At 48.5% G+C, this 26,773-nt stretch overlaps 9 protein-coding genes across 9 annotated transcripts in view; 5 read left to right on the forward strand and 4 right to left on the reverse strand.

The window, feature by feature from the left end:
* Positions 1 to 3,606: 3,606 nt before the first annotated feature.
* On the forward strand, positions 3,607 to 4,485 carry UREG_00754 (cell division control protein 42; the record flags this gene model as incomplete). Its single annotated transcript, XM_002541194.1, has 4 exons — positions 3,607 to 3,626; positions 3,736 to 3,855; positions 3,980 to 4,358; positions 4,420 to 4,485. The coding sequence occupies 4 exons, from the start codon at positions 3,607 to 3,609 to the stop codon at positions 4,483 to 4,485; spliced, it is 585 nt and encodes a 194-aa protein (XP_002541240.1).
* Positions 4,486 to 5,509: 1,024 nt separating this feature from the next.
* UREG_00755 (uncharacterized protein) lies at positions 5,510 to 6,810 on the reverse strand (the record flags this gene model as incomplete). The annotated part of the gene is made up of 2 exons (XM_002541195.1): positions 5,510 to 6,559; positions 6,667 to 6,810. 2 exons carry the CDS (start codon positions 6,808 to 6,810, stop codon positions 5,510 to 5,512), a joined length of 1,194 nt encoding a protein of 397 aa, XP_002541241.1.
* A 2,373-nt stretch (positions 6,811 to 9,183) lies between these two features.
* On the forward strand, positions 9,184 to 12,729 carry UREG_00756 (phosphoribosylaminoimidazole carboxylase; the record flags this gene model as incomplete). The annotated part of the gene is made up of 6 exons (XM_002541196.1): positions 9,184 to 9,823; positions 9,942 to 10,802; positions 10,864 to 11,012; positions 11,135 to 11,327; positions 11,498 to 11,572; positions 11,669 to 12,729. 6 exons carry the CDS (start codon positions 9,184 to 9,186, stop codon positions 12,727 to 12,729), a joined length of 2,979 nt encoding a protein of 992 aa, XP_002541242.1.
* A 602-nt stretch (positions 12,730 to 13,331) lies between these two features.
* Positions 13,332 to 14,561, forward strand: UREG_00757 (mRNA capping enzyme alpha subunit; the record flags this gene model as incomplete). Its single annotated transcript, XM_002541197.1, has 1 exon — positions 13,332 to 14,561. The coding sequence occupies one exon, from the start codon at positions 13,332 to 13,334 to the stop codon at positions 14,559 to 14,561; it is 1,230 nt and encodes a 409-aa protein (XP_002541243.1).
* A 428-nt stretch (positions 14,562 to 14,989) lies between these two features.
* On the reverse strand, positions 14,990 to 18,011 carry UREG_00758 (DNA ligase (Polydeoxyribonucleotide synthase [ATP]); the record flags this gene model as incomplete). Its single annotated transcript, XM_002541198.1, has 5 exons — positions 14,990 to 15,544; positions 15,598 to 15,828; positions 15,889 to 16,423; positions 16,476 to 17,942; positions 17,974 to 18,011. The coding sequence occupies 5 exons, from the start codon at positions 18,009 to 18,011 to the stop codon at positions 14,990 to 14,992; spliced, it is 2,826 nt and encodes a 941-aa protein (XP_002541244.1).
* An 800-nt stretch (positions 18,012 to 18,811) lies between these two features.
* UREG_00759 (uncharacterized protein) lies at positions 18,812 to 19,687 on the forward strand (the record flags this gene model as incomplete). Its single annotated transcript, XM_002541199.1, has 1 exon — positions 18,812 to 19,687. One exon carries the CDS (start codon positions 18,812 to 18,814, stop codon positions 19,685 to 19,687), a length of 876 nt encoding a protein of 291 aa, XP_002541245.1.
* Positions 19,688 to 20,098: 411 nt separating this feature from the next.
* On the reverse strand, positions 20,099 to 21,241 carry UREG_00760 (uncharacterized protein; the record flags this gene model as incomplete). The annotated part of the gene is made up of 3 exons (XM_002541200.1): positions 20,099 to 20,835; positions 20,888 to 21,071; positions 21,149 to 21,241. 3 exons carry the CDS (start codon positions 21,239 to 21,241, stop codon positions 20,099 to 20,101), a joined length of 1,014 nt encoding a protein of 337 aa, XP_002541246.1.
* A 2,484-nt stretch (positions 21,242 to 23,725) lies between these two features.
* Positions 23,726 to 26,397, forward strand: UREG_00761 (uncharacterized protein; the record flags this gene model as incomplete). The annotated part of the gene is made up of 2 exons (XM_002541201.1): positions 23,726 to 26,023; positions 26,215 to 26,397. 2 exons carry the CDS (start codon positions 23,726 to 23,728, stop codon positions 26,395 to 26,397), a joined length of 2,481 nt encoding a protein of 826 aa, XP_002541247.1.
* Positions 26,398 to 26,450: 53 nt separating this feature from the next.
* Positions 26,451 to 26,773, reverse strand: part of UREG_00762 (uncharacterized protein) — a gene marked incomplete at both ends in the record, with an annotated part of 1,475 nt that continues 1,152 nt past the window's right edge. The window contains one exon of the mRNA XM_002541202.1: positions 26,451 to 26,726. Within this exon, the coding sequence (XP_002541248.1) occupies positions 26,451 to 26,726 (276 nt within the window). The remainder of the gene's footprint in view (positions 26,727 to 26,773) is intronic.

The following is a 26,773-nucleotide window of genomic DNA, read 5'->3' on the forward strand; positions in this document are numbered from 1 at the left end:
GTGCTTCCTGCTGAGGACAGGTCGGGGGACATTGGCAGCGAAGTCATCTTGCTGATATATAGTCTGGCACACCGCAGCAGCGAGCCCTTCGCTTCAACCTCTGCCAGGAAGCGAGCCGCGCGGGCTCCGGACCCTAGTCTGGTAGCTTCACTAGGTGCTGCATGGATTAATATGCCTTGGTCCAGTAGAAAATTGAGGAAAAGCTGAGGACCAGAAACCCCAAAAATCAGTGTTGCGCGTCTCCATTTGCATCGCCCAAATCTCGCCGCTGCTCTTTCACAAACGGTCATTTTCTAGGAGAGTTGGGGAATGATCCCGTTCACCGTCGAATTATCTTGATAGAGAACGCCAAGCTCGGGGTGGCTGGCCCAAACCCGCAGACCACAATCCAACGCCCGAATCCTTGACAAAAGCTGCAGAGAAATGGCCGAATTTGGTTTAAATCCCGCTGTCTGAGTTCGTCATGGGCGCAGCGTGAGGTGCTGTGCTCTTGAAATGAGTTTCTAAGCGCTGAGAGCTCTGGCTTCAGTTTATCCGGATCAAGGCAATTTCCGGAGTATCCGCATAAAAGCGATGTCTGCTTCTCCTGCGGGATTAACTTACGTTGAGTTCCCAGCAATGATCTGAGGCAATCTCCTTGGGCAAGCAGGATTGATACGTCTATCAGTCACTACCCTCATTTCTTCGCTAGGTCAAGTTCTCTCTCTACTCAAACTCACTATGGATCTAGAGCGAGCACTCTACATAGGAAACGGGGAGGACGTACGACGTCTTCGATTCGGACCAGACCACGCCCCTTTAACTATTCCATCGAAGCGCCGGATATTACCTCGAGACCGCACATCATACCATCCCTCGCCGGACCAACAACCCCCAGCGCAGCGGCATTACCCTCCACCACTATGATTCTACAGACAGTGAAGCTCCACACTTTCAGTTTTCCTTTGGTAGACAACAAAGCGGCATTGCCGCCGCTACTGCCGTCGTCCACAACCTGACCTGCCAGGTTGACGTTCCTCTTCACGGTGGACTAGTGCGGCTGATAGTGAAAAGATCAGACCCTATTACATGTCGAATATTTGCCTCGCCGTTGGGAGGGATAAACGGGAAAAATGACAGTATCTCGAGCGCAAGGAAGTGCTAGTGGATCAATGTAGTCGAACAGCTCGATATGAGAGACAATCCTCGCTTTTGCACAAGTTGGTCGGGTTGGTATTGGTTCAAATTTTGAATTTGTTTAGCGGATATGGGTATGATCCTAGTTACTTGTGGCGCGTTGATAAAATATAAGCAGGTGCCTGATAAAGAGTGGGACGAAGCGGCGTGGAAGTGCAAGGCCTTTGGAGGCGTAGCATGAACCCTCTCATACTGGATAAGTTCTTCCCATTCTTCCCACCTTTGCGCCCAAATATGTTTGTCCTCATAGGGAAGATTGCCTTGCTGATTCTATTCAGTCTGAAAAGAATATTGCGGTGGGGGATCTCTTCGAAAGGGGAATCTGCTACCGCGTTGCCCTAAGCACTATGTTTGGTATCCGGGTAGCCGTGCCTGCGTATCAGTGCGTAAGGAGAATTTTTTCTATTATAGATGTTTTCACAGCCCGTCTTTATGGCGGGCGGATCTAGCTTTGTGCTTTCCTGATTATGCACGAGTTCCACTGTGGAAATGTTAGAATACCCCCATCTTTATGCAAAGAAGTAAGAACAAGCATCCAGGTTATGATTGTAAGGGTCCCTTCCATCACTAGTGATGTATTCGATGCTGAGCCGCTCTTTGGCCACTCAATGGTTGACAGGGAGAGCCGACACAATACCACGGTGTCACAAGCTGTAGTGACATTATTGAAGATACCCTGTATAGGGACTCGTGTACTCCGCGCTTGGAAGTCTCCGATGATATTTTTATCCAGCAGGCAGTGATCCGGCGGTGGTAGGTACACACACTGGGTCAATGAGTCCAGAGGCATTGACGCAAGACGCGTGCTATTTCCATCCCTGCAGATCAGATGCTGCTGCATGCAGGAGTGCTCTCTTCATTCCACGCGGATGTAGTGTTCAGTGAGCTTGATCTTGATCAGAACCTCGATGGCGAAAGTATCCCTCGTAGGCCAATCCGCCTGATAAATATTTTTCAACTGTTAAAGCAAAAATGATTCTCGTGGTAAAGCCGTATTTTTCAGTCCAGGGTGAATGCAAAGCATGGATCTCCTTGTTTGGAGAAACTCAAGAAGCGGCGAAATCCTATGTAGTACTTGGCCGTGTTATAGACCCAAACGCAGGATCGTTCCTCTGCCGGGAGACAACGCATTGCGGGTGCAGAGTGCGACGGGGCTGCTGTGTGCTGGTGCTGCTGAGGGTCTGGTTCACTAGCCGCAGAAACCACCTCGGGTCTTTTGGCCCGTGTTGAATTTTGTGTTCAAGGCCGGAAGAGCAGCGAGACTGTTGAATATTAGCTGGAAAAGAATAATAGTGAAGCTGCCTGCTGGCCGTCGTTTCAGCCTAGGATCCATTCGGGATAGCACTGAGGTTGACGATCAGTGTGATACTTCGCGATACCTGCTGCAAGGCGCTGGGCTGGCTCTCGGCCCTGGTAGCTCTGTGGTCACCGGCGGCCAAGTTGGTTCGAAAGCCGTTCCATCTTGAACGGCTACTCCAGACAGCGAAAGTCTACGGCAAGCTAGCCTCCTCTCTGTAAGCAGATCAGAACGGTTAGTTAGAGAGAACCGTAGGAGAACGAAAAGTAAAAAAGAGGGAGACGAAGCAGTTAGCCAGTGATTTAAATCTCGTACCGGTGCCGCGCAAAAGGCATCCGTCCAAGCAGCATCTCCCATCTCGTTGCCGCCCCGTCCGTCTCGCTGCAGTTGTTCGCCGTCCATCGATCGGTCTTTGGTGGCATTCCGGGGCCAGTTGAGGTGTCGATTCCCCCCCTTTTGGCATCGCTGCCCATTCGCTTCACGCCAAACTCCATCCTTTGAAACATCAATCCTTCATCCCGTCCATCTCTCCTCCAACCACCCACCGTGACCGTCGCCGCCTCCAGTCCGTTCTGTCCAATAGCTGCCTCTCTATCCGCAGGCAAGCCTCGCAAGGGTCGTCCCCAAGTCCTTGTGGGCGCGTTCTGCACCGCAGTCCGTCCCTGTCGCACCTCCATCCTCTGCATCGAGTGAGTCTCCAGAGCACCCAAACCAGTTCTTTTGTTGCTTTTGCTGCCTGTGTGTTATCGACCTTGTGTGGCTGGAAGCTTGAGAGGAAGCAACGGAGCTGCCTGGACTGTTTGTTGACTCTTGCAGCTCTGATATCCCAGAATCCTCACTCTCCTCTCTTTCGGCCTCATCGACTCAGTCTGGCCCAATCCACCCTCACTTCTTCGCTGCATCTCCCGCCGACAACTGAGGTTTCTTCTGTTGGAACTTGCCCTAGCAACCTCTTCACTATTTGTCCTCCTCTCCTCACTGTCTTCTCTTCCTCCATCCTTCACCTCTTCCCTCTTCTTCACCCTCGAAGGCTCCCAGTTCATCGTGATATTTTGTTTCACTCTTTGTGCCAAAACATCCTTCTAAACACTCAAAGTGCAGCTCTGCAACAGTTGCTTTAGCAAACCTCCAAAATGGTTGTTGCTACCATCAAGTAAGTGTCGTTCCCTTGTGTGCGTCGATGGATTCCATCCATGATTTGTGTCATGAGATGCATCTGTGTTCTAGTCAATCAGGCTAACCATGCTTCCGGAACATTATAGATGTGTTGTCGTCGGCGATGGAGCTGTTGGCAAGACCTGTCTCCTAATCTCATACACAACAAACAAGTTCCCATCCGAATACGTCCCGACCGTCTTCGATAACTATGCTGTTACTGTCATGTGAGTCGCCTGCCTTTACCTGTTCATCTTGAAGCTCTTACATCTGGAGCTATTTCACCGTTCTTCACATCACATCAAAGCTGCCCTAGCCGAATCAACTACTAACAATTTATTATTCTTACAGGATCGGAGATGAACCATATACTCTTGGCCTTTTCGATACTGCTGGTCAGGAGGACTACGATCGTCTTCGCCCACTTTCGTATCCGCAGACAGATGTCTTCCTCGTCTGTTTCTCCGTGACCTCTCCTGCCTCATTCGAAAACGTTCGCGAGAAATGGTTCCCGGAAGTCCGTCATCACTGCCCAGGTGTTCCTTGCTTGATTGTTGGGACCCAGACCGATTTGCGTGATGATCTTGCTGTTCGCGAAAAGCTGTCCAAGCAGAAGATGGCTCCTGTCCGCAAGGAAGACGGCGAACGCATGGCAAGAGAGCTTGGCGCTGTTAAATACGTCGAATGCTCTGCCCTCACTCAGTACAAGCTCAAGGATGTTTTCGACGAGGTGAGTCGATCACTACACCCGTATCAAACGCGTTTTTTTAACCCATTTTCTCGTCCTCTAGGCCATCGTTGCTGCTCTCGAGCCACCAAGTACTCGCAAGAAGTCTCGCGTTTGCAAAATACTGTAAAAGGTCTACCTACATTCTTTCCAACGGCGTCCCGGCAAAATCTAGTCGTCTTCCCAATTATCTGTCCAGATACTTCTAGATGAGCTTCTTCGCTGTTTATTGTGCCGTCAAGCATGCCCTCTTAATCTGGATTGAACTGGACAAACGTGTTTGTTATGTCTGCAGGCAAAAATGACAATTTGATGATGGCATTATGAGGGGTTTTAGGAAGGCGTGTGAAATGGCGAATCTTTCAATCGGGATGGAATTGTGTCTTGTTTTTACCCCCCCCCTTATCATAGTCAGATCTGTGCTCCTGTGTCCCATGTCTGTTTGTTTCTGATAGCGTTGTGATTGACAGACAGGCCGCAGGCTAATAAGGCAGATTGATGAATCCTATTCTATTTTAATCATTCTCCTTGCGTCCTTTGCCTATTTTCTCACTTTGTTGATGAGGGGGATACTATACCCGAGCTGAACACATAGGCGTAAATATGAACCTGATGACCCACGGCCCTGGACCTTGGTTGCCTCTCATTCTTGACCCATTTTAAATGCTCTAGTTTCAGATACTTTATCCTTCCCTCCTTCGTTATTTGGGGAAATGTACTTAGTTTTTGGTCGCGCGTTTCCTTTTCCCCAGATAGTCGTATTTCATAATCCCCTTCGGCCTGTTTCACGATGATATTTTTTTCATGCGCAAACGGCGAGCATGTATATACCCTCGGCTTATATTGATGGGGTTGAGTGCTGCTTTGAGCCAGTCCATCATATCCCTGGTTGAACTGGACTCCAGGAGGAAAATGAAGGCATAATTATATCACCCTGGAGTTTTATTATTTGTATTTGGCTCATTCTTCAATTTAGAGATCTTGCCTGCTTTCATACTTATTAGCTAACTAGTACCAAGCACTCAGTTTTTGAGATTATATCTGTCGTAAAATTCGAATACAACGAAGGAATTTCGCCAATTGCTGATCATGATTATGGACTAGTAGTTAAGTTTGAATAGGGCACTACCCTAAGGTTGCGAAAGGCATTTAAATCACAATTCATCACGAGCGTTGTGGCCCGTTTTGCCATACCACCCAGGAGCGTCCTTGAGCTCCAATTTTACCATGCTTGCCAGCAGCTCATAGACCATTTGAGCCGCAGCAAGTGCCGTTCCTTCGCCGTGGCCATCATAAGTGGGTGAAACCTCCACAATATCGGCGCCAACAAGATTCAGCTTCTCAATCCCACGGAGGATGCGGATTAATTCTCGCGTTGTCCAACCACCTGGTTCCGGTGTCCCGGTTCCCGGCGCAATGCTGGGGTCAAGAACGTCAATATCAAGGCTCAAATAAACAGGATCGTTGGGCGAAAGACCGACACGGGAGATGATAGTGTCAATCACCCCTTTCACGCCGATTTCGTCAATGTCATCTGCATGAATCCGCAAGAAGCTTTGCTCAGGCCCCGGATTGGTGTAGTCTCCATCATCTGCGCCGGTGAGACGAGTCCGGAGTCCTGCGTGAACGGAACTGGTATTCGAAATTAGTCCTTCAAGACAGGCCGTGTGGAAGAAGCTGCCGTGAGTGAAACTGGCTTGGTCAGAGGTCCACTCCGTCGAATACCGGAGCGTATTCCAAGTGTCGAGGTGAGCGTCAAAATGTACAACCGTAATTGGCTTGTTGTAAATCTTATACAGCGCTCGCAGCGCTGGAAGGGCAATGCTATGATCACCTCCCAGTGTTATGAGTTTGGGCTTGCCGTTTCTGGGCGTGGGTCGCGTTCCCAATTCCAGAAACGCTTCGTACATTTGTTTTTCGGCAATGGCGTTGTCGAAGGGTACGACGGGGATGTCACCGCAGTCCAGGATACGGGCCCAGCTGAGATAGGGATTGATTCCTGCGCGAGGATTGAATCCCAACCCAGGAACCTGACGAGCGCTGGCAGCACGGATGGCGCGAGGGCCGAATCGGGCGCCTGGTCTGTATGAGACGGCGGTGTCAAATGGGGCTCCGATTATCGCAATATCATAGAGCTCGTCTCGATCCACCAAACACTTCACATGTTTAAGATGGGCAAAGGTGGAAATGCCTGAGAACGCCCACTATAAATTGTTGTCAATGCATCAACGCCACGGGTAATAACACCTGAAAATAGATTAACGCAGGATATGTAATAACTCCAGACAGCAAGCTATGGAATTTGGCTTACTTCCTGCCCCCATTTCTTGAGCAGTCTGTTTGCATCCAAGTCTATTGGAGTTTGTTCGTCGTGTAGATGAGCTTGGTGACAGGCACCGGATTGCCAGTAAATCGACAATCCAAGAATGGCTTTGAGCCAGCCGCTGAAAAGCATGGTCTCCGTTTGCCTTGTCTAAGTAATAGTTATGATAGTCTGGAAAGAATTCGGCAGGCCGGACCACGGGCAATTGATAGCTGTCATGAGGAGAAAGTTGATTGCAACTTTGGGTTAGCTACCAAGTTAACTAGCTAGTTCGTTAACCGGTGATATTTTAATCCCGTCTTGAGAGGTAACCCGCCGGAAGAGACGGAATGCGCAAGAAGACGAGGATTCAACCTTCGTTCAGGCACAATCGTCACTCGTCGTCATCAGTTGTTCTCGAGCGAGTTGCACTGAGGCCAGCCTTGCATTGAGCTCGATAGTCGGACAATCGAAAACCTTCGACAGACCTTCAGCGACAACAAACACACTGAGTGGCTTGAAGCTGCATCCAGACATTGTGGTATTCTGAATTTGGAATATGTTCATGGACTAACATTGATGTAATGCGCCGCGTGGTAGTTACGGGACTAGGCGCCGTCACTCCACTGGGAACTGGTGAGCCAGCAATGCCCGACTATTTGTTTTTTAAGCTAATGGTTGTTGCAGGTATCCGTCACAGTTGGAAACGACTTTTAGATGGCCAATGCGGTATTGTGTCCGTCAAAGATCGACACCCTGGATTTGCGGAGTTACCATGTCAGATCGCTGGCGTTGTGCCGCAGGGTCTCAAGGAGCACGGCGGCTGGAGGGCCTCTGACTGGGTGACTCGTGATGTGAGTGTTCGCCTCCAATGGGCTTTCTTATGTCTGAGTGTGCGGACAGTCCGGCATGGATATTGATATGTCCTTTTTGTAGGAAGAGAGAAAAACGGCGTTATTTGCACAATATGCGCTAGCAGCAGCAGCAGAGGCTCTCAATGATGCAGGCTGGAGCCCTGTTACTCAAGAGGCAAAGGAGATGACGGTATTGCTCATCGATAATTCTTGTTTTACTTGTACGTTGCTAAAGGCCCTTTATAGGGCGTCTGTTTAGGATCTGGAATAGGAAATTTCGAAGAAAGCTATAATACATCGGTTGCTTATGATACTGGTCTGCAGCATAATAAGGTAGGCTCTCTTACGAATTGATACGATGAGATCTAGCTTCGATGCTGAAATCACATTACTTCTAGGCATACAAAAGAATCTCGCCGTTGTTTGTACCAAGGCTGCTGATTAATTTGGGTGCTGGGCATATTTCAATGAAATATGGATTTATGGTAAGATTTGCTACTTTCTAACCTGGAACACAAATTGTAATTCATATTTATAGGGCCCAAATCATGCAGCGACAACTGCATGCACAACTGGCGCCCATTCCATTGGAGACGCTTCGCGTTTTATCGCCCACGGAGACGCTGATGTGATGGTCGCCGGGGGAGGGGAGTCCTGCATCCATCCTCTTGCAATTGGGGGATTCGCGCGATGCCGTAGCTTAGCGACAGATTTCAACGGTCAACCGGACAAAGCTTCTCGTCCTTTTGATAGGGACCGCCAAGGCTTTGTCGTTGGTGAGGGTGCTGCTGTGGTTATTCTTGAGGTATCGCCAGCTTCCGCGTATGGAATCTGCTATGTTCTAACCCTCTGATAGGAATTGGAACACGCTAAATCCCGTGGAGCACGCATTTACGCTGAATTAAAGGGCTACGGGTGCTCTGCGGATGCATACCACATGACGGCGCCCAAAGAAAACGGTAGAGGAGCATTATTAGCGATGAAACGAGCATTGAAGAACGCAGAATTATCACCAAATCAGGTGGACTATATCAATGCGCATGGGACATCCACTGTAATTGGAGATGCTGCAGAAAACGCTGCTATCAAGACGCTACTTCTTGGTTCTGAGGGGAAGGAAAGCCCTTCGGATATCAACATTAGCAGCACAAAGGGCGCTATAGGGCACCTCTTGGGCGGAGCGGGCGCAATTGAAGCGGTATTTTCTGTATTAGCAATTCACCAGGTCCAAAGCTACAATACCCATTTTGCATTTGAAAGTGGATGCTAACTGTGTTGATAGCAAGTTCTACCCCCAACGATTAATCTTGAGAACACAACGGAAGAGTTCGATTGCAATTATGTGCCAAATGTAGCGCAGGATAAGGAAGTTGGCGTCGTATTGACGAACAGTTTCGGGTTTGGCGGGACGAATAGCAGTTTATGTTTCGCGAGATATGAATGATAGTAGACACCAAGGAACTTTTGGCCTAAGTGGTTTTTGTAGTTGAGAAACTTTTCCATCCAGGAATTTTGGAATATCAGAAACTCGGGTTTATACCGTAAGTTCCATCGTTGGCCTCTGCTGCGTCACGTGACGGAGACTTTTCGCTGTCGCCAAAAAATCATCATCGCACCAAACAGTCAACTCCAGAGTCGGATATTCCATTCTATTCAATTTCAGCCACCAGAAATGGCGTGCTCAAAACGGGTTGGTGTCCTTGGGGGCGGTCAGCTAGGACGAATGCTGATGGAGTCTGCAAACCGACTCAACATTCAAATGAACATTCTCGATGCAGACCGAGCTCCCGCAAAGCAAATCAGTGCCCATGGTGATCATGTTATCGGGTCATTTATGGACCGCGAATCTGTGCGCGAACTTGCAGAAGTCAGTGATGTATTGACAGCAGAAATTGAACATGTCGATACTCGTGCGCTGGAAGTGGTTTCATCGCTGGTTGAGGTAGAGCCAAGTTTTCAGAGTATTCGCACCATTCAAGATAAATTCAGACAAAAAGAGCATCTGGCGAAATTTGGAATTCCACAGGCGGAATATCGTGAGTTAAAAGCTGGTACGGCAGAGGAGTTGGGTGCGATTGGCGAGGAGCTTGGGTTTCCTTTGATGTTAAAGGCGAGGAGGGGCGCGTATGATGGTCGAGGTGAGATCTATGGAGGCGTTGACATTGAATTTATGTTATTGATGTCTTGGGAATGCCGGCTGAACATGCATGGTAGGCAATTATGCTGTAAAGACCAAAGAGGACATACCGAAAGCACTGGACGCACTCGAAGGCCGTCCGCTTTATGCGGAGAAATGGGCCAATTTCGTTATGGTATGTTATTCTTATCCTATATATGCTGCGCCGACTTTTGTAACTCGAAATTAGGAACTGGCAGTTATGGTTGTGAAAACTAAGGACGCAGTCTTATCTTATCCTACAGTCGAAACAGTTCAGGAGGACTCAATATGCAAGTTGGTCTATGCTCCAGCAAGAAATGTCTCCAGTGAAATCAACCAAAAGGCACAAAAACTTGCAAGAGATGCAGTCGCCGCTTTTGAAGGCAAAGGCGTCTTTGGAGTAGAAATGTTTCTCTTGGAAGATAATTCTATTTTGCTGTGCGAACTTGCCAGCCGCATTCACAATTCAGGGCATTATACCATTGAGGCTTGCCCATTATCACAGTTTGATACCCATTTACGCGCTATTTTAGATCTTCCGATCCCTCAGAAGAGTCTTGAACTACGTCAGCCAGCAATCATGTTGAATATCCTGGGCGGGTCGACCCCGGATGCTCACCTCAAGGACGCTGAATTTGCTCTCTCTATTCCGAACGCAAGCGTTCATTTATATGGAAAGGGTGCTGGCAGGCTAGGACGAAAAATGGGGCACGTTACGGTCACGGCTCCTACCATGCGCGAGGCGGAGGAATTAATCCAGCCTCTTATTTCTCGTACATGTGGGCCGAGGGCTGGGACCTCATCCAAACCGCAACCAACGGTCGGCGTAGTCATGGGTTCAGATAGCGATTTAAAGACGCTCGTACCTGGGCTCAAACTTCTCGAAGAATACTTTGGCATCAAACCTGAGGTAGATATTACCTCGGCGCATCGCACACCCGACTACATGGCCGAGTACGCTTCTACGGCAGCTTCACGAGGGATCAAGGTCATCATCGCTGCTGCAGGTGGAGCTGCACATCTCCCTGGAATGGCGGCGGCCCATACCTCACTACCACTCATTGGAGTGCCGGTGAAAGGAAGTGCTCTCGACGGAGTTGACAGTCTGTATAGCATCGTGCAGATGCCTCGAGGTTCGTAAAGCCCAATATCTGCGGCCCATGGATTTTTTGCTCATATATCTTTACATTTCAGGCGTCCCGGTAGCGACAGTGGGCATCAATAACAGCATCAATGCAGCTTTACTAGCAGTTCGGATTCTTGGTTCTTACGACGAGGGCTTACGGAAGAAAGTAGAAGCATACGCCAATGCGGCGAAGGACGAAAACCTTGACATAAAGGGAGTCAAAATGAGGGAAATAGGATGGGAAAGATATTTTGAGCAAATGCAATCAAAACAATAGCAGATTGTAGCCAAATAGAAAGTCACAGCGACTCGATTACGGCGTGCCTGATAGTTTGATAGAGTAACTATGGAGTACGGCCTGGACCACCAACGCACAAGGGCCTGCTTAGTCACCTGTCCGAGACCGTCATCGAAATCCTAATCGATGCTGTGAACCGAAGAGAGGAGTTCAACCTTCAGGCGTCTTGCATCATAGACCCTTTTGCTTTCAATTATATTTTCGCAATGGCGTCGAACGGAGGTCCAGTGAGAGGTGAGTTCCAGTTCTGCGCGATAGTTATGCTTGATCCCTCAGTTCTCCGTCTCCCATGTGAGTTCGCCGAGGGAGCAAAGGCTAACATCAGACCCCACTGTCTCTCCCTTCGCGCTCAATAGCTTCATCAGTGGCATCAAGCTCAGAAGCCAGCTTTGTTGATGCCTCAGGGTACAAATTCAGCGAGAAGGACCGGAAACCTACAAAGATCCGACTCAAGAAGGCCGCTGCTAAGGCGGCGAATGGTGCGTGATACTGCTTCTCATTATTTCCTTACTCGTTATGCTAGAACCGTGCCCTTTCTACCAAGCTCAAACTGACGGCTGGATGCGTCATTATAGGAACTAAGGAATCCGAACCAGGAAACGCTGACTCCGGACGTTCATCTCCGATCCTCCCCGTAATGGATCAGAAAACCATGGCATCGTTCCCCACCGGTAAACCGAGAGAAACGCAGCTAGAGACTGTTATATGCAAACACTGCAAGAGACCAGTTTTGAAACAAACAGCTGCTGAGCACATTCGGGGCTGTCTACGAGCAAAGCAAGAAAAGGCGCGTAAAAAGAAAGAAGCCAGGGACGCGAACCGGGCCAAGGAGAAGGCGGATAAGGAAGGGAACGATGACGATGGAGATGGAGCTATGAAGGGACAAAAGAGTGCGAAAAAACATGTTGGAGAGGATGGCCCCAAGAAAGGGAAAAAGAGGAAGGCTGACGATGACGATAAGGAACCGAAGAAGAAAAAGAAGAAAGACGAGCCTAAGCCAAAGGTCCCGAAATTGAAAGGGCCTGTCGACGTGGAGAAGCAATGTGGTGTCGTATTGCCGAACGGAGGCCAGTGTGCGAGATCGTTAACTTGCAAAAGTCATTCTATGGGCGCGAAGAGGGCCGTCCCGGGCCGGTCTTTGCCATACGATATGCTGTTGCAGGCATATCAGAAAAAGAACCAAGCACGACAGCAAAGTAAGATCCCGTTTGTTTGTTTTCAATGGAAGTTACCCATGATGTTGATACCCCCTATAGAAGCTGCTATCGATGCAAATGCTCCTGTGCACGACGAATTGGACGGGAATGGGCCTATTGACTCAGACGAAGAGAAAGACGCTGTGATGGCTGGGCTTGCAAGGTCACGACCTCAGCCTTTGGTGACACATCCTCTTATCCATACGCGGAAAAAATATCATCTCGTCCGTATGAAAGAGATGCTCTCTCAAGTATTGGGTAGTGGAAGTCTTTTCTCGCCCGTTGATAGCAATTTTCAAGGCAGAAGCCTTTTTCAACAACCCGAACCCGTATCCTTTGCTTCTCCTACGCTCGGTACTACCGGAGACCTTTCTGCGCAGCCGGTAGACTCGTCCAGGAAGCCGTCGCTTTCACAACAGTCACAGGGCCGGATAGGTTAGTTACGCAATTGCTGGTTACTCCTAGGCGTTGCTTTTTGTTTCAACTCTGCATTTATTAATCATGATGGGTTTGCTTCTTGCACTGGGAGTCTGGCATCTGGCGGATAAGGTGGGCGGAACGGGATATTCCTTTAATGATATGATGAGATACCCTTTACGTAGATAATTCAATTGATGATTCTGTATATTACATGTGCTCCTATTAAATCCAATATATTCGGTGGTTTCAGGCATTGTTGGTAGAGTTGAGCTGGAAAAAGGCTCTTGTGGCCTGAGGCACCAAAGCATGTTCCAGCACAACATTTATCGCTGCATCCTCAGTCTAGAACCGCTTCGTTCCACCGCAACGAATTCCGTATCAAAGTCGATAGCTCTGCTATTTCTCCATCTCTTGAGTCACATGCTCCTTTCGCCGAATTCCCGCAACCTGCCGCGTCGACCTCTTCTCCCTACGATCGTAGGGTTCCGCATCGCTCCTCAACCCCAGACCGTAGCAAACCCAGCGACAAAGCAAAAGGGAGCAAACGAGCGCCGCGAATTCCATTTCTCCGGAGTCCATCTGAGCGAATAAGGATTGGTGGAGCTACGTGCAGCCAGCCACCATGGCCAACACGGTCCCTGACCTTGACGCCATAGGTATAAAAGCCGAAGCTCACCTCGCAGACCAATTCCGCCGCGAAGTCGCACACCTCCTAGGCCGTTCCTCCCTTAATTTCCCCGGCGCACAACCGGTTAGCTTCTCTTCGCGACACCTCCTCGAGCTACAAAAGGCGGACTACTATGTTTGCGAAAAGACGGATGGTATACGTTGTCTCATGTACTTTGCGCGCGGAGAGCCGGATTCTGAGACGCCAGAGATACATTACCTGATTGATCGGAAGAATGAATATCGCTACGTTCCCGGGCTGCACTTCCCCATGCCGGATGACGAGACGTTTCAAAGCTTTCATGTGGATACGATCGTGGATGGGGAGCTGGTGAATGATATATATGAGGATGGGACGGAGCAGATGAAATTTTACGTTTTTGACTGTCTAGTACTAGACGGGACGAGTTTGATGCACCGGACGTTGGATAAACGGCTGGCGTATTTTAAAGAGAAGGTTTTGAAGCCATACAATGCGATGTATAAGAAGTTTCCGGAGGAGAAGCAACACCGGGCGTTCGCGGTGGAGGATAAGTCAACGCAATTTAGTTATGGAATCGAGATGATGTTTCGGGATATTCTACCAAAGGTCAAGAAGATCCACGGAAACGACGGGCTAATATTCACATGTCGAAGCACACCGTACAAGATTGGCACGGACGAACATATTTTGAAATGGAAGCCGCCCGAAGAAAACAGCATCGATTTCCGCATGCGCTTGGAGTTCCCAGTAGTAGATCTGGACTCTGATGATGAGGCAGATGGGGTCGCGGAGCCATACCCAGACTACGACGCCATGCCAACCTGCCATCTTTTTGTTCTCTACCGGCAGAACGACTACCGGCATTTTGGCCTCATGCACCTCGAAGAATCCGAGTGGGAAGACCTCAAAGCCCTACACAAACCCCTCGATGATACGATCGTCGAGTGCTACCGCGACGAACACGGGCGCTGGCGCTTGATGCGATTCCGTGATGACAAAACGGACGCCAACCATATTTCAACAGTCGAAAAGGTCCTGGAGAGTATCGAGGATCGGGTGACGGAGGAGGACTTGATTCGCGCTGCGCCAGTGATCAAGACTGCGTGGAAGAGGCGGCAGGCGGAAGAAGAAGCGGCCAGGAGGAGGCCAAATGGAACTGCTCACCCTGCTATCAATGGGGTGAAGAGGAAACATGAAGACTGAGCCCTTTTCGGCTCAGAGCACATTGACGCTTTGTCCCATTCTACCCTTTTAACGTCATTTCCGCCATGTCCACATTTTTCCTTGTACACTACTGACCTGTCTCTCCGGATATTCCGGTTTGTTTTGCTCATTCACGTTTTACGATATCTTCAGCTTTAGCTCTGCATCTGGTCCAACGTGGTTATCCGGGGCGCCGATAGTCTTGCTGGATATTGTTTCTGGCTGTGGCATCTTGTAATCCACAGCTCGGAAGGCGAACTCTTGGAATTATTTCGTTGGAATTATTATTTCTGATTTAGTCTCTATTAGAAAGAGAGCCCTATCAAATTTCCAAATATGTTGTCATAGCTCATGAGCCATGGGTTATTTGCAGCTCATTCATACCAAAAGCCTATACATCTAGAGCGGAGATTAGAAGGAAGCCCAGCCTAGTACTCCCAGTCATCATCCGCCGCCTTCTTCCCCTTATCATCCTTCGTGACACTCTCCTGCTTTCTATACATCTCCGCCACCATCCTGGTTGTGCTCGCTTGATCCGGTTTCTTATCGTCCCTCGATTTGATATACCTAGGAAATCGTAGTGAAACACCCTTTCCGTCCGCTCCAGTGCCTGTCATCCCCATTACCTCGTCGCTCGCGCACCTATATCGAGGGCTGATGGTCAAATCTGCCGCCTTGACCTCCCAAACCAGGCGAGGCTCAAACCAGACGTCTGGCTGGTCCTTGGGAACAGAGGAATGAGAGTAGAACGGCTTTGGTTGAGAAATGGAGAGTGGGCTAAGGGTCTTATGGAGTTCTTCGAGTAAGGATTCAGAGAAACCTGTGCCGATATTGCAAATTGTTTCGTAGTTTTCAGTGTTAGGGTTGTAGGCCGCCAGAAGGAAAGCTCCGTACACTGATGTACGTTTGCCTTTGCCAAAATAGGCACCGATAACGACAAGATCAAGCGAGTCACCGATACCAGCGAGGTAGTCCTTTTTAACCTGGGTGAAAGTTAGTCGTCAATGCCTCTGGTTGATATTACGGTAATGTTTACCTTGAGCCAATTGCGGCTTCGTTTGCTAGGTTCATAGCCACTCTCATCGGTGTCAAGCATTTTGACCATCAAACCTTCACAAGAAGACTTGACACTCTCATCTAAGAGGTTCTGGATCTCTTCCACGTTGCTGGTATTTCCATATTGCGCAAACGCAAATTCTCCTTCAGTCGGGATAAATGTTTCGTGTAAAAGGCTACGACGCTCGCGAAGCGTCATTTTCACAGTGGGCTAACAGAGACATTGTCACAATTTACCTCAAAAACCAAAAGAGACACAACAGGCACTCACCTCTCCATTTAGAAACAGGATGTCGAACGCGAATACGCAGACTCTGACTTTGATATCTTCCGCCTTCACGTCCTTCCTTTTGCGCGTCATGAGCTGCTGGAACGGTAGAACCTTTTTATTCTCGAGATCCCATGCAACAGTTTCGCAATCAACAACAAAGCTTTTAGTGCCTGGTTTGACCCACGATTCCAACTTATCTAGAACGTCAGGGTACTTTTTGGATAGGTCCTCAGAGTTACGCGAGAAGATAGCGCAGAGGCCTTGGCCATCCTTTTGTAGCGTGCCAGCCGTGGCAGCGTAGTCTTTGATAGAGTCTCGGGATACATAATGGATTTGGGCTCGCTCGCCATCATATTTATATTCGCAAGTGAAATCCTTTCCCTCAAACCGGTCAAGAACTTCTGAAATGGATTTTGTGGGTTTTGCTAACATAGGTTTCAATGGAACACCCGGTTGTAATTTGCATTTGTCTTGGACATTGAATAGTCCATGTTCCAGCATGGCGGGGATGATGACTTCGTAGGATGGTAACTCGCTACAGAAACTGTGTTAGAAAGCAGAAGTATCCCCAGAGGGGCTTCACTCACCTGTACACTTGTTTAAGTATGGCTTCTCCCTTTGCTAATTGTTCGGTGCTGGGGGCCTTGCCATTTTTGACCTCGATCTCATGGGATACCATGGCGTGCGCCAGAGCCACAAGCACAGTTCTCTCTGCGAGGCCTAGTCGTAGCTTTCCCTCTAAAAAGCGAACAATATATTTGGCCTCGCTTGGACCACCTTTGTCCTTTGTGATATCGATCTTACCGGCCGTACCAGCGTCGGCGGACGACAAGAGCTTCTTGATACCACCAATTTTTTTATCCTGAGATCCATGACCCTGCACCTTTGCAATAGCTAAAAGGCTTTCGTGAACTCCTCGCACGGTCAATGGTTTTGGCTTGAACATGGTGGGCTGGTTCGATCGACTCTTAGCAGCCACAAGACCCAAGTCTCCAATCTCGTGCTGGTCAGTCTTGATAACAGCGAGACTACGCCCTGTGGATTCACCAATAGCCTTCATAATCAGCGATTCGCCAATCCCAAGCTCGATGCCAGCGTAATCAGCAGCCAGTTTGTTAATCATGAGTTGGATGGTGGGAAGTAGATCTCCAGGGGTCAGGCGTAGGACCTGACGGAGAAACAACGAGCAATGCGCCAAAATTGCTAGTCTTTTGGTAGTCATTTCAACAAGCGAGAATGTCGTGCAGAGCGCGGCGTAAGGAACAGGATCTCCCGCTTTCCAATCTGGGTATGGGTCCTTTCCGTTGCTTTTCAGTGTCACTTGAACTTTTTGTCTCTGCTTCGATGCAGCGTTCCTTTTCTTTTCCTCTTCCTTCGGTTTCACGTCCAATTCTTCCGAACTGCTTCCAGAAAGCAGGTCTTCTCCGTCAGACGCTGAAGATTCAGCCTCTGCTACTGCTGGCTCCGGTTGCTTGGAAGACTTGTTGGCAGCGATTCCAACTTTGTCAGTTGTCCTTGACGAGCCCCTTTTGCCTTTGTTTCCAGTCACAGGCTTCGGGGCGGGGCCGTTCGTTTTCGATTTCCTTGAACCCCTTCGTCGTTTGGTGACAGGTTCACTCTCATTTCCCTCACTCTCATCGGTAGCTGAGTCCTTCTGTCGTTTTAGCCTCCCTGCGCTTGGTGACATGCTCTCACTTTTTGCACTTTCAGATTTAATCTCATCATCCGAGTCCACTTTTGGTGCTCCAGGAGCAGAGGGCAGTGAACGAACAGCAGGGCTTTTCTTTGGCGTTACAGGACCATTCCCCGTTATATCCTCCATGTCGACATCTTTATCTTTATTTTCGGATGCCATCTCATTAACCGCATTTCCAGCTTGAGACGAAAAGGAGAGAACGGATTGCTTCTTTTGTTCAGGAGCAGGGACTGCATTGCCACCAAAGAACTTCCCTATATCGAGAATCAGATCACATGTTAGCATTGATTGGTTATAAAGTCCGATTGGTTTCACATCTGCGCAATAGCACATTGGACTTTGACGTTCCAATCCATAGCTTCAAAAACTGCAATCGACCAGCCACATACCCTAAAGTAGTTTGCTTTCTTCCACTCCTTTGTGCCATGATGGCTGCGATCAAGCTATATTTCCCACGCTGAACAGAAATGTATGACACGGATCGGAGAATTCGGATTGTCGTTGGCTGGCTGAATACTAAGCGTGTTATAGTTGGAGTGGGCTGTGCCAGGAGCAGACACGGCAGTCGCATTGGCAAGAAGACCAGTTCCTCAGTAGAAAGCGACAGAACCGAGCCTCGTGCACGAATTCAATGCTGCGCACGTTTAATGTGGTTGGCGAAGCTGGCGCAATGAGCACCAATTGAGCCGTCCGACTCCAACCAGGCTCAAAGATTGATTAAATATCCATATCAGTGCACTGTGGCTCGGCTATTTATATATTTTGAAACCTGCACTGGCGTGAGGCGGTGGTTAGGCAACGAGTCGGGCTGAAGGCAGCAGTGTCATTATTCCTCACTTCACGCTTTGCATCGCGTCTTGCTGGGAGTCGCGTTTCTGCGCTTAACTAGTGACGCCGCGTGGCTTAGCCCATTTTCGGATAATAGATGGTCCAATCCGAAGATCACCGCACCGTGGCGCAAACCTTCCGAAAGCTGGCGACGACGAGGCGCATCGGGGAAGATTGTAGCAACGATATGGAAGTGCGCTGTGCGTCCATTTTGATCCTACTAAAAATTTTACGTGGTGTTCCCCGTTCAGAAATTTATATTCAACCATCCTTTGTATGTAACTATAGTACAGAATTTTGAATTCTCCAGATTTTATCGCAACTCGGCGGGTCTTTATCCCCTTCCACAGACAAGACACTTGTGATATCCAGGTACCTTTCATGGTTCCTAGGAACATTATGCCCCATGGCGCTCATTCGAAACAAGCCATCGGCCTCTTTGCTTGTTTAACACGGCTGTCCAACACACACCGTTTGATCAATCCTTATGCCTTCCGGCCGGCGCCTCGTTTTTACGCCTACACAAGGAGCATGCGGATGCCGTTGTCAACTGCCAAAGCCAGGCCATCAGCAGATAACAAGCGCAGACATTCATTGCCAAGGGAGCGGCGCGCCACGACCAACACGTCTTCAGCCAAAATTCGGGAACTTCTCAGCCAACAAAGGCATGATAAATGGGGATTTCTGATCTATCGCTGTACATACGATGATGATACGGCCTGGGCGACGTTCCTGTCCCTTCTCGAGGAACGCGCCCATGACAACTTGAAGAGGGAGGGTGACCTTGACCTGAAAGAGAAGTTAGTGTGGACAGTTATCGAGGACAAGGAAAAATTAGATGGCGCCAGCGTTGACAAAGTTGGAGACATGTTTTTAAACTGGATAGAAAGCGAAGAGGCAAAAAATGAACAGCAAATTGGCCCAGATGAGCTCGGGAGACCCGTCGCGGCCATACTGGGAACCACTCCCAGATATCTATGTTGCGTGCATGTAGATGCAGAAAGTTTACACAGTGTGGTAAACGAAGCTCCGCGCTCGCCAGATCCAGACCTCTGGCATGTGGGCTATGTAAATATGATTTATGCGCCATCGAGAGTTAGAACAGAGGGTATTGGTGGCCACGAAGAACTGGAACACGACGACCACGAAGGATGGACGAAGCTCTCGGCCGATTTATCAATACCACACGCCTATGCGTGCTTGCAATCAATGGATGGCTGGTATAACATCTGGATAAGGCCACCGTTGGTCTCGGCACTTTCATCCCGCCAGTAAAGTTAACATGAAGTAATAGTGCTTTCAATCTGATCAAGGTGCCTACCAAGATGCAGAATAGGGAGCGATATTCATTTTACCGAGTACGGTACATACTTTACCATTTGAATGAAAAAGCGGGATAAAGGGGTGACCATGTACGGAGATGCCTCTGGATTATGGTGATATCTAGCTAAATACTTCACTAAACACCTCCATATTCATTCCTTTCTCCAGCCACAAGGTATTAAACATGTTCAAACTAAAATTAACCTGGAAGTCTGCCACTCCACATTGTCGCCAATGCAAATACGAAGCATTCTTGCATTTCAAGTATTCGAGTCGCACTAACCGCCAAATGGGAAGGTTTTGAGGTTACTTTGACGAGTAGAATCACCTTCGGAGAGCGTGATACGGCAGACCGTCTTCCATCTAGAGAATGGCAATGAGAAATCCGGCTAAGATGGCACACCCATGCAGCTGGAAGCCAGAACCACTGTTCGGAAAGGCTGCATCAGGCGCAGTAGTTTGTGGGGGGGCAATGGGCTTTATTGTCACGATTCTGGTGCTAGTCGAGGTTTCCGGTGGGTTAATAATGATAGTAGAAGGTTGATCGCTGGTTTCCGTGCTGAAAAGAGTCGAGTTTGACGAGCTCTCGACAGGAATCGTAATAGAAGGTCCTTTCGAGCCGACGCCGGTGGTTGAAGTAGACAGGCTGGCCTCTGAGCTTTCGGTAGTGGTTGTCACGATTACGGGAGACGTAACGACGGGCAATGTTTGACTGTCAACTGGAACAGTTGAGGTCGTGTTTGTAAGCGGGGCGCTTGGGGACTGTCCAGTTGCAAGAGGAGGCATCGGCTTCGAGTTGATGCGAACCGTGGATAAGATGCAACGAATGGTAGTTTGGATAAGAACATCATCACTCGGGAGACCATTCATTCCGCTAGTTTCACTACCATCTTTGGTGGAAGAGGTGTGAACAATAGCAGTGGTGATAACTGGAGAGAGAGACCCAGATGAATGGTAGGTAGGGAATGGGTATGGGTAGTTAGGATGGGTGACACTGGGAGAGGGGACCGGAATTCCGCCAGTGGAAGTGAAACTGGGAAACGGGTAATCCGGAGAAAGGGATGGTTCAATGGAAACCGGCTGTGGTGGTAATGGTGCACCTCATGGGAGGATTAGTTTTAAGTAGAGAAATAGAGGATATAGCCCGCTTACCAGCTTGTTCGCAGTATGTTCTGCCCACACTCCGCATAAGGTCGACTTCATTGGGCTTACACTGAGTAGTGGCACATTTTTCAAGTTCACCCTGATACCTAGCATTACGGCAGAGACACTTGGCATCAGTGCTGCCACAGCCAAATTCGCCTGCCTTCTGCAGCAAGGACCAGATGCAATTCCTCTAATGTGAGGAGGCTGTTAGAGCTTATCTTCATACAGATGTTTTGCTTGATGGATTAGCAACACTAGAAGACTTACAGGGCACGGCGGCAACTTGAGAATGGGCGTGATATCCTGTGCCAGAACAGTGGCAGCAAGGAAGGAGGTTAGGACCACTGCAGAAAGCCTCATTGTTGAACAAGACACTGAGAGCTGTCAAGAAGGATAGAGGATGGGAGCAAAATGACTGCAGTGATAAGTGAACTCTGAGGAGAACACTTGAACTTGAGATGGTGAGAAGAAAAAGAAGAGAGGAGGGGGGAAGACACGAGAAGGGTGATTTTATAGACCACCCACTGTGCGGCACGTGAGCAACAACATTGCCCTTTTGGGAATTCTCAAACATAATCACTGACTTCCCCCTCACTGCAAATGGAAAGAAGGTGAACAAGAATGCCAGGCTGTTCCTTCCTAGCAAGATGAGATTACGCATCACTTCACTAGTGGCATTGCCAGATCCAGTAGGTATCCAGAGTCCAAATGGAGAGGGAGCAGTCAGAGGTCTTCCCCTGACAAAGCATTTATATCCAGCGCTTGCATGCTGGAGCATATTCCTCTTTGCATACCCTGCACAGCTTAGATACTCACACACAAGGACTAAAGTGGTATTCAAGCGCAGATATATATAAAAACAGGTATGCTAGACTAAAAGGGGTCAGTGGTGTAGGTGCTGGCTCCCATATTTAGCTTGTATCAGACTAGACAGCGCAAGCCTACTCCCTACGGGTAGCAGGTACTAAGGAGTTGAAGCCAGTAGTTGCACCCTGGGAGATACTCGGGTGGAAGTAAATTGCATAGCGATGAAAATAATTTTTAATAGACAGAATGGAATCAAACTCCAGAAGATAAATAGAGATAGCATCCCATGTTTATGCAATCGCTGGCCGGACATGATCAACGAGCTGGAGTGCTATACAAGAAAAGAAATGGAAATCGAGGACAAAGATTGTTTGTCCATTAGAGAGCTCTGTATTAGCTGTCTTTTCTTTTTGTTTCCTGGAATAGAATCAGAGGCCATCATTGCACACCGTTCAGTGAAGTTCCGATGAAGTTCGAGGTTGACGTTGGGATGTGAGCCAGCCAATCAGCTGCATTCCACCGCTTATTAATACGGCCAGCAAATTACATAATCATCTCGCCTTCAGACTATCAAATCGAGGAGAGATATCTATTTGATTCCAGACAAAGTGGCCGGCTTGTGTGCAGTCGGAGAATAAAATGAACAAACAGTAAAACTGCACCTCTACGCAGATACCTATGCAGAAGCTCTCGGTTCCTTACAATTTCCTCCAGGATGGATAATCTGCGGCAGGAAGCCTTCCAAAAGGTGTTGTTGAACAAGGCACTTTTTCGAATTCGGGGAATTCTGCTAACTTTCGTTGAAGCTTCGCCCTCCATGTGTTGAGCTTAGCTCTGTGACATTAAGGTTCAGGGGCAATCTTGTACACTCTCGGGATGTCTTGAGGGCCTTGGAAGCCGTCCACCATGTTGTAACGGACGTTGCAAACAAAGGATGGCTGGACGAGAAGCTCGCTGAATACGCTTTTTTCCCGCTTTCCCAAATTTTCAACCAGACGCAGCAGCTCCCTGCTCAATGTGTAGAGGTTGCTGTTAGGTGCCTTCATTTACTCATAGAGAAAGGATGGCGCCAAAAACTATCAGCAGCCATGGGCAAGCAGTTGATGATCCTCATGACTATCTTGGCTGGAGGCCTTCCAGGTCAGAATCAAGGCCAAGTATCCCGGAATCTGCGATCTGAGGAACTAATTGCGGCCGCATTTGACTGTATCGCGGCTCTTTGCAATGTGCTACAGAGTCAAGGAGCCGTTTCCACGATTTTCAACGAAATCGGCACTGCTACGGTGGTCGACCAGGCTGTTTACGTCTTACTTGAGGGGGTACTAGATGGGCCTTCCGATATCGTTCAATTTTCTGCTGCAAAAGCTCTACTTTCGCTTCACTCGCGGATATCAGATCGAGTTGTGCTTGCTAGCTTGCTACCCAGAACAGTGTCAACATTAACGAAAACACTGCGTCCAACGACACAGATTCGCCGATCGTCTAAGCTTCTAAGCTGCTGCCTAGATATTTTGACCGGAGTTTTAAAAGATGTTTTAAATGATGAGATTATTTCATCCGCAAAACTTTCAGAGGCCAAAGCGGACCGTTCAGGCGCAGGCAATTTAGTTCTCGATGATTCTTGGCTCAAAGCTACTGTATCACAGGTCAAACTGGCACTAGCTAATATTATCCCTCTACGAACTCACGAAAAGCCGCAAGTTCGCCGCTCCATGCTAGAACTTTGTCTCATGAGTCATTGAAAAATGCTCAACATCTCTTGCGGAATCGCTACCGATGATGAGTCGAAACCATTATAGCCCTTGCCCGAACATGAAGACGGAAAATGGCGCATATGTTGCCCTCAAGGGATTGGTTATTTCCTCCGAGTCAGTTGCGGGTCATCTTAAATCAAGTTTGCATACCTGGATTATTGCTTTGCCCAGAGTCATGCAGTCAAGTGATGAAACAGCGAAGCAGCGAGCTATTAAACATATCTCCGTCGCGTTCCAGGTGGTAACGGAAACCCATTCAAGCTCAGACGTTTTAGATGAGACGATGGCTACTAGTTTGACTGAGAGCGTTGCAACAGCCATTAAATCCTCGTCAAAAACTCCTCAACTTTTACCACCTGCGCCCAATGCCAGCCTTGACATTGTTTTAGGAGATATCACTGGATCCCAGTCATTCCAACCAGTTCTCATAGACCATCGAAGCCAGGAAGGAACGCTCTCAGAGCTTCACTCTATGATTAAAAGGCTTCGTGAAATGGACTCGTCGTTATCCCTGACAAAATCAATGATGGGTAGGCTTTACGGTTCATCGGGCGAGACAGCAGCGGCACCCTTTTGGATTACGCTGTCACTTTTGAAGGAAAGATCAGCAAATATCATGTCAATGAGTGATATACTCGACATCGATACTTTAATGCCAGAAGCGTCGCAAGCCAGCCTAATTGAGGAATTGTATTCCATATCTCTACCCATACTTACTGAGCTTCCAACAGCCAACCCCGAAGAATGGCGTGTTCCCGCACTTGCGCTTGAAGCTGTGGCTCTTCAAGCACAGCAATTAGCCGAGACTTTTCGTCCCGAACTAATTGACGTATTGTACCCAGTCCTTCAGTTAATGGGCTCAAGCAACCCAAGCTTACAAAACCACGCCATGACTTGTCTGAATATAATGACGCGCGCATGCGGGTACTCTGATACCAGTACAATGCTTATTGATAACGTCGACTACTTGGTTAATTCGGTTGGGATGAAATTCAATACCTTTGATATCTCACCCCAAGCGCCGCAAGTGCTCCTTATGATGATTAGGCTCTGCGGTGCGAGCTTGATACCTTATTTGGATGACTTGATTGGATCAATATTCTCCATTCTTGATGCTTTCCACGGCTACCCTAAGCTGGTTGAACTACTTTTTGCAGTGCTGGGAGCAATCATTGATGAGAGCGCAAAATCACCAACAATATTGGCTATTACAAGTGATGCGCAAGTTGATACGAAAATCGATGGCCAACCGCGGTACAAGCCCCGTACGATCTCTGATATCGTGGTAGAGTTCAAGAGGAGGAGAAAACGACGTGCTGAACACGATAGTCATGAAGCAGACAACTCTGAAGTACTTGAACCTCACCCGAAGCGTCCCTGGAAAGGGATTTTGGGTAGGGAAGCAGGAGAAGAAGCAGGCGAAGCGGACGAGTCCCAAACAAATCAATCACCACCGCAGGGAGACGATGAAGACAAGGCCCTTAGCAAGCCTCACAATCTCCTAATAAGCATCTTGAAGTCCATCCCTCCGCACCTCTCTTCACCATCGCCGCATCTACGACGCTCCCTTTTGACCATACTGTCTCGTGCTATGGCTGTACTTGCACCCGACGAGAATAGCTTTTTACCCCTGGTAAACGATATTTGGCCTTCCGTTAGTGCCCGAATCACATTGGCTCCAAGTTTGGCTTCTAATACTTCTACTTCTTTGGCATTGACGAATCCACATCCGCGAGCCCCAAGTGGTCTGGATGAAATGAACATACAAGAGCAAGCGTATGTCATTGTCGCTTCTTGCCAGACTATTGATGCGATGTGTCGAGGGGCAGGAGACTTTATGTCGTCACGGGTAGAACACGATTTTCCGAAGTGGAAACAAATATATACCAAATGCTGGCAGCGGGTTAAACACGACGCAGACCTCGCGTTCGAAAGACATCAGCAGCACCAGCGACGTTTGGACCAAGCCCGAAGACGGGAGAATGATCCCAACAAGACGATATCTCAAATTGAGCACCTTACCATCACACAAACCTCATCCACCAACGAAACCACCACTACTTCAACAATCTCCTCCTCATCCACTCCTTCTCTCCCACGTGGACCTCCGCCACTCCCACATTTTGCCAGCAAATCCTTCACTCCTCATCACAACATCTGGAGCGCTCTCACATCCCTTTTTACCACTATCCTCGTCCACGTCCGCCTTCCCCTGGACGTAGGGGATGATATCTGTCAATGCCTGGGGCGCTGGATCCCCTCCTTCTATCCGAACTACTACTTCACATATTCATGGAAAGATACGCAATGCTCGCCGGCTGACGATGCACAGACGACCAGGAAAACAAGGCCTGATAGCTCAAGTAGTGAAGTGGACATTGACGCGACCATTCGCGCGATGGATGCCTGGAATGCGGATCTGACTTGGCTTATTTTTGCACGAGGTAGAGCAAAGAGCGCAGACAATAGGCAGGAAGGAGGGTTCGATGTGATGAGGACGAACCTAAATGGTAGGTTGGCGAAGATACTAAATTCGTCGGCGGAGAAGGAAGATGTTGGCCGCCGCCGATTTGCAGAGATGGTATTTTAAGGGTGTGTGGCGCGAACGGAATCGTACGGAGTATGTATGACACTGGATTTGTCTACTTTTTGTACAGAATGGATGAATGGAAAAATTCCATCAAAAGTGGATCTTGAGCCGCACAGTGAGGGAGTAATGTTATAGAAAACTACGTGTAGGAACAAAGGACCTCTAACTAGCGAAGCCAAAAGGAGAGATGGCGCCGTTTTGAAGACAAAGGGGAGATATTTCAATTTGACCCTAAGCAAACCTACTATTTTGAACCCAACAAGAATATCAATTTCAATGAGTGGATAAGAATGACCATAAAGATAAAGGGAATGAACCGATACCCGAAAGCAGCAAGCACAGCCATGAAATGTCGCGAGATATAACCTGAGTGAGTCGAATATCTACGGACAACGTCCTGCGAGCGGACTGTGTCGCTTTACTCCTCGTCTTCACTTTCATCTTCACTCTCGGCGGTCTCGAGCCATTCGAGGAACTTCTCCGCAGCCTTACGAACCTTCTTGCTTGTAGGCAGGTCGACGTACTTCTTGCTGGCCTTCGAACCCCAGCTTTTGAGAACTTCTTCTGACACCAGATCTTCCTGGTAATAAGCGAGCAGGATGGCTGGAACTTGCGGAATGAGTTCGGGACGTTCTTTTCCAACGAAACGTTCAGTGCCCCCGAGAAGGGCCTTCATATGGCGCTCAGAGGTGATCTATCGTGTAATAATTATTAGCAAATAAATTGCAACGATTCTTGCTG

The sequence above is a fragment of the Uncinocarpus reesii genome, genomic scaffold (genome assembly GCF_000003515.1).
Source record: "Uncinocarpus reesii 1704 scaffold_1 genomic scaffold, whole genome shotgun sequence".
In the NCBI taxonomy this organism is placed as follows: domain Eukaryota; kingdom Fungi; phylum Ascomycota; class Eurotiomycetes; order Onygenales; family Onygenaceae; genus Uncinocarpus; species Uncinocarpus reesii.